Source organism: Morone saxatilis, unplaced genomic scaffold (assembly GCF_004916995.1).
Source record: "Morone saxatilis isolate NCDOM2014 unplaced genomic scaffold, NCSU_SB_2.0 Contig20, whole genome shotgun sequence".
Classification (NCBI taxonomy): Eukaryota; Metazoa; Chordata; class Actinopteri; family Moronidae; genus Morone; species Morone saxatilis.
The window spans coordinates 10,017,085-10,023,999 of NW_023339763.1; the positions used below are offsets into that span (position 1 = coordinate 10,017,085).

Here is a 6,915-nt window from a genome sequence, read left to right on the forward strand (position 1 = left end):
GAGAGAGAGAGAGAGAGATCTGGTGTGCAACCTCTGAATCCTGCCTATCCGCTGGCACCATCTGTCTCAGGGCTTGATGACAGCTCCTGACCATGTGATCTCACCATGTGACCCAACGATCTTGTGAAGAAACTACTGGCCCTTCTCCTGTCTTACATCCTGGCCCAAGACCAGAAGGCAAACGCTACAACAACACAATTACACAATGATAAAGGGGAAGGAGAGGGTCCAAGGGCAAAGGAGAGGTAGCTGAATATTAAACTGCTTTTGTGGAAACTGCAGCATGACAGAGGGACCACTGGAGAGAGGCATAGTTATTTATATAGAGTTTAAAAAGGGTATTATTTTCTCCTGTGCACCGGGACCAAATGAGGAAACTACAGAAATGTTATTTACAGGACAAGAACGTTTTAGTACTAGGAGCTAACGTACATTTAGCTAGAGCCCTCATAAGGCCATTATTTCTATGTCATTCTTTTTATTTCCTGGTGTCAAAAAACACTGTGCCCTCTATCCACCTATCCTCTGTAATCCCCTCTTCATCTGTCTATTTATTTAAGGGACTACATGAAAGATCAGTGCCAGAAATGGATTTACTTTAAAGAGGGCGAGTGTGGCCATTTTTTTTTTTTTTTTTCATGTTGACATTTACAAAGCAGAAGGGCACTGAGGAGGGACACAATACTTTAGTTGGATTCAATCCCAGGCCAGCAACGGCACACGTAGCTTCAAAGTCACCAGACACAAACAATCAAGGTTATCTCACACCTTTTCACACCTTTAAACTATCTCCACTTGCAGTATTTAGTGTCACCTACACGGAGGTTTAACAATGAAAAACCGAGAATGACTAAACTCACTAAAAGCGAATCATACTTAATATATATCCACTGGGTGCATTTTTTCAGATTAACAAGTGATTTTAACTGATATTCAAGGACAACGCCATACAGATTGACATTTCATCAACTTGTGTTTTCGAGGATATCATTTTTCATTTAGTTAGTGGGCCCTGGGAAACCTGAAGTAGGTTGCCATACGTACCATTGAGTGGCAGGGGGTTGTCCCCTCCTGGATGAGGGAACCCCAGACGACCTGCACAGGGAGGCACAAAACAGAAATATTTAAATATGAATAAATGTGACACAGAGATAAAATCCTATAAGAAGTTCTGACATTACTCCTGTCAGTCTTTCTAAAACCTTAACAGGCAGGTTTTTTATGCTATTATTTATTATTCTACATAAAAATCTTTATGTTTCAGGAGAAATGAAAAGATGAAAATACAACAGGAATTTCAATTTTGATGACTGTGTAGCCTTCAGAAAACAACCCTCCCCCGTGGCTTTTTGAATGAATGGAGCGATTAGTGTTAAATCTTCTTTTTGGTGTTTATGGCCCATTTTGAGATTTTACAAAAACATGTCTGTGATTAAGTACAAATCATAAAACAGCAAACCCACAAATTATAGACAAACCACCAGACAATAGCACCACTACCAGTTAAGATGTTTGTAATTTTGGTAAGTGGCTGTGACCATGACAGTGGTCTTAATTACTACTACATTTACTCAATCGATGGGCTAATATTTGAACAATTCTGCACAGTGTAGGACACATTCAAAGTGAATGGGCATGGTTTTGGTTTGAAAATTGTGCTGATTTGTACAGAAGAACATATGAACCACTGGGTGTTTCAGACAGTTCATTAATAGTGTACATACAGGGAGTGGCTATAACAGATATGAGCACACTGAGTGTTACGTTCACATCAATCTCATTAGAGACTACATCTGTGGGACACCAACCATCTCTCTCCCTCTCATCGACCTCCATTTCCCTATGTCTCTCTCTCTCTCTCTCAGCCTCATATCATACATTTAACATTGAGCCATTTGCCAGGCCTGTCTCGCACGCACACACGCCTGCACCCACACAAATACGTGTTATGATGCCAAACAAGCTTCAAAGTTATGCAAGGCCCGCTTGCTGCAGAGGGATAATGAGATGAAAGAGCTGAAATAGTACAACCATTGTTGTACGGGTATGGACCGCCCTGTGATTGGTGCATTCCGACGCCTCAGTCACATGGAAATCTGCTGGCCCCTCCCCCACACCTCGCCTATTGAGCCCCACAGTGCTCAGTAGATGTGGTGCATAAAACAGAACTAGGGCTCACAGACCACAGAAACCAGGACGGGACCACCCGTGGCCTCGGCTGCTGCTATACTAACACTATACATACCATACTCTAGATTCCCATATATTCAACCACATTCATCAAAGTCTAGACATTATTAGCATCAGAATACGAGTTCAAACTGTCATATCAAAAAAAAAACAAAAAACAGGGGTGGCTAACCACAATCGGGTACGCACGCCACAGAAGAGGCTGCAATTCCTCTATGCTGCCACTGGCAGGAATTCAACAATTACTCCTTCGTAATTTAACAAAGTCAATATATGTCCAATAAGTGCACCACCCAAAATCAAAGTCCATCTGAGCACAACCCATCGTATTGGATTTTGAGAGCTTTTTATAGTCTCTGAGGAGCAAGTGTTGCGAACACGTAAGCACATCCCTGTGTGTTGGCAGGGTTGTGTGTGCCCCTCTGTGAACCTTTTTGCCCATGCTGCTGGATGCCTACATGTACAGCACAGTTAAAGCACACCGCATGCCAAAACACCCACAAAGACCAGTGGTGTGTGTGTGTGTGTGTGTGTGTGTGTGTGTGTGTGTTGTGGTGTGTGTGTGTGTGTGGTGGCTGAACAGAGAGATCCTTTCTGTCAGTCAGGACAATGCTGGAAGCGATTCAAAGCCACTTCTACTGTAGACATTTTGCCTCGCCTGTTCCCTGGCTTCATCGCTCTCACTTTGTTCAGTATGTTCGGCTGGAATGAGAAATTCGTGCTGTGATTATGTGTATCTAAATGTGCTTGGGTCTGCACGCTGTCTGTGTTTATTATATTTGTGTGTGACAGAGAGCAGGGGAGAGCAAGAGACAGTTGGCCTGGAGAAGAGTCAGTGCTCAAAGAAAATGTGCTGTAATTAAGTTTTTCTTTTTACTTTGCTGTGAGGGAAAAGGAAAGGACTCACTTAAGTCACTGCTACATTGGCACGGCGCTGTACAAGCCCGGACTATAATTACGAAAACAAGGAATAAACAGAATAATATTTTGTAGCAGGCCAAGGGCTACACGACAAAATAGATAAAGAATAAGAGACACGGTGTGATGATCATGTGAAAGCAGTAAAGAACGGGGTATTGTACGGGAACAAATCTGAAGAGAACGGCTGAAGAAAGATGGAGAAAAATGAGGTCAAATGAGAGTAGTGGGAAGAAAGATAAACAGAAGTAAATAGAAAAGACAGATTGATTTGCGCTATCACGAATAAGCACTGTCAGACAAGTATATTTTTCATCAACAAAGATAGAACAGAGAACACAAATGGACAATCATATTCAACTCTAATAGGAAGTAAGGGTCAACATTACTTCTGCTAAACTATATTTAATGTCAGCATAATTTCAAAACTCTACATTGTTTGATTTATAATAAAGCAGAAGATTGGGGCTCTCAATTTAGAGGAAAAAAAAAAAAAAAAAACTTGTTTTGTCTTCTGGTGCCAAGCTCTTGGATATAACAGTCGCAGGAATCTGTGCCAGCGTGGCTGGAGCTAAGACACCGAAACGTGGTTAATGAGGTAACCTTTCAGTCCTCCATCTCTTAATATTGAGGGAAGATTTACTTTGGTTTGACAGCAGAACATTAGATCACAGCTGGATGAGGCTGAGCCCAGTGGGTGTGAGGCTGAAATAAATACAAGGTGATAGTGAAGTGTCTGCAGCTCTCAGTTTTCACTCATCTCGTTATTCTGGTAGTGAAACTGGTGTGTGTGTGTGTTATACATGGCTGCACCTTTTCTTGTAGCATTACTGGCAGTATATATATATATAATCATATATTGCATGTACTATGTTTGTTTTTCACTTTTTCAACAGTAACACTGAAATGTTCAAAACAGAAAATGTTAACTGTACACACAGACTAGAAAAGAAAAACAACATCTTGTCACTGCCATTATAAGATCCAAGTTAATCAATTTCTGGTACTCAGCCCGTTGGACCGAAATGACCCACAGAAAAAAAAGATGGTTATGTAGCATTATCTATCATTATCTAGTATTAAGCCGCGTGGTGTGATAAAATACTATATGCGGCTGACAACTTGAACTTTGGTCTATAACCAATCAAGCCCCAGTGTTTCCTTTCAAAGGCATTTTCCTTTCAAACAATCATCACTACCAGAACTACACCTACAAGCTACTCCCCCTCCACCAATTGCTAAAATTGGCCACAGTCCTTTTTGTTAGCTAGGCACTCCCTATCTATAATTACTGTCAGTTACACCCTCTGAAACAATGAACAACACCGGCTACCTGCTGTACTCAATCACCCATTTCTAGGTTACCATTGACCAGTGTTGCCTAACACCATTCAGCCAATAACGGACACTGGCTAGTCTCAATTAATCAATAACCGAAGTCAGTTGGTGTCCACTTTTTAATGGATGATTCTCTTTTTCAGCTAATTACAAGTGTCTGCTGCTCATACTTTAAAAATGTTGCTAGAATATCACTCGCTTGCCAGTTTATGAATGAAAAAAAACGCCAGTTAGGTGTACCAATTCTTATCATTTTGTCCATCCCATTTATATCAATCAGGGTAGGATAAATAAAAGAAACACCTGTCAGTATAATGCTATACAGTACAACAGCACCACAAACTACAGCCTCCAAAATGATCACAGATTCAACAACTGAACATTATAACATTCATAAAGATAAAGAGTTACTGCAGGACTGTTGTATTAGACTGCATTCGTTTTAGCAAGGTAAACCGTATTAACTGTCAACTGAGTGTTTACACCTGTGTCTAAAAATGCACAACAGTAATCCGGTAAGACCGGGAATACAGGGATTTACATTGACCCGGAACTGGAACAGAATAATACCTCTCGAACGCCTATAGCCTACGTCAGTTTATAAGCACTGTTTGCGCCAACAAGCCAAAGGTTTCCTCCTTTTTACACTTTTTAAATGGCAAATAGTGGAAAATATGTTAATTCAGATTTGACTCGACATTTACAGATAAACAACCACAACTTCACACTAGACTACAGCTGTGATCTTTAGAAACCAATGATGGCCAACAACATCAGTTCAGATCAGTGGGAGTCTTTCCATCTCTCTCACAAATCCCAACTTAAATACAAAGCCGAAGCCTCCATCAGCCCGGAATTCTTTATGCACCTCCTTCTCAAAATGCATGAGAAAGAGGTCATACGCACACAAAAAACGTTTCTTTTGTAGTTTCATTTTTTAAATTCAAAGTGGGAAAGAGAGAGAAGGAAGAGGAACACAGACTTGTGAGTGAACTGCTACACAGGCTAACCTTCTCTTATTATTGCTCATCAATAGAAGACAGAATGTCTAGTTGTCTGACCTGTGGAGGAAGTGAAACTTCTCTGCTGAGAATTCAGGCGTTAAATTGTGAATAAAGTGTGCGAGCACTTATCTGCTCTACCTTGAAATGTAATGCTCCTCCGAGATGCTTGGCCGATGAGATACAATCATGATATCTTTATTGCATATGTTTAATGTTAATCTATGAAAGAGCAGAGTTGATTTACATTGAATTCTACTCTATGCCATAATACTACCTTTTAAGTGAGGTGACATATGCCATTGATAAATATTGTGCGCTAGCCATGTACCAAACAATAAGTGCACCCATAATATTGATAATCACGTGGTAATTATATAGGGAAACTATAGACTATTTCCTCTACCTGCACATTACACATGCGCTAAAAATAGAGTATTGCTGGTCGTCTGCTTAGTGTTTCATGTTTTTGATTGACAGCGGATCTTTACCTTTCAGGGTGTCCTGCTCAGCCCTCATGATGTCGATCAGGGAGCTCTCCAGCGTGTTCATGTTGAAGCTGTCGAATGACCTGGTGCGTTCCTAAAGAGAGGAGAGAAAGGAGTGAAACACCATTTACTTTTTTCTGCTTCAGAGCCGTGAACAGTCTTTACAGTTGACCACTGTGCAGGGAGCAACTTGAACAATTACATTTATCTCTATCTTTTGATGTAACATTGCCTCAATTAACCCAAGCTGGCCGAAGAGCTCTCACACACACAAGAAGGAAAGAGCATTCGGCTAAATTTGCACAAGAAAATATACTGTTTTGCCATTTCAACTGCTTCACACTCTAAACAAAGCTTGAACATTCGTGACCAAGGCAAGCTATTAATAACTAGAATTACCACCTCGAGCTTGTATGCCTCCGCCAACCAGTCAAGTTGCCATTTATGTCCATGTCTGTCCAGACTCGTATAATTAAGTGTGTTTTTTGCCGAAATTGATGTTTCCATGTCGCCATATTGACATGTATGATTCCTGTGAATCATTTCCAGTGAGAAACACGCCATCTTCACCACACATTCTTACAGAGGACGAGAGCTTTGTCACATGGTGCAACAATCACCTGGTGCTCAATATCAGCGAGACCAACAAGCTTGTTGTGGACTACAATGTTTTAAATATGGAAAAATGGATGCAAAGAAGCTACAAATCTGAAAACAGAATGGTTCACACACAGCTTCAACCCAGGAGCACAGAGGTGGGACCTAAGATTAGAGTCACCAGTTCAGCGTTCGACCAAATGTGACATATGGTCACTATCTCCCCTTCTGTTCCTGAGTAATGCCGTTGAATAACGGCCAAAAATGTGTTTTTGCAGAACGCCATGATGTCACAGTGACGCTGACCACCAAATTTTAATCAATTCATCCTTGTGTCCAAGTGGAAGTTTGTGCCAAATGTAATGAAATTCCCTCCAGGCGTT

At 40.9% G+C, this 6,915-nt stretch overlaps 1 protein-coding gene across 2 annotated transcripts in view; it reads right to left on the reverse strand.

Moving 5' to 3' along the window:
* cpeb4b (cytoplasmic polyadenylation element binding protein 4b) overlaps positions 1 to 6,915 on the reverse strand; it is a gene marked incomplete at its 5' end in the record, with an annotated part of 30,769 nt that overhangs the window by 13,402 nt on the left and 10,452 nt on the right. Inside the window, 2 exon segments of one of the 2 annotated variants that reach the window (XM_035666027.1) lie at positions 1,045 to 1,095; positions 5,939 to 6,029. In XM_035666027.1, the coding sequence (XP_035521920.1) occupies positions 1,045 to 1,095; positions 5,939 to 6,029 (142 nt within the window). 2 annotated transcript variants of the gene reach the window in all.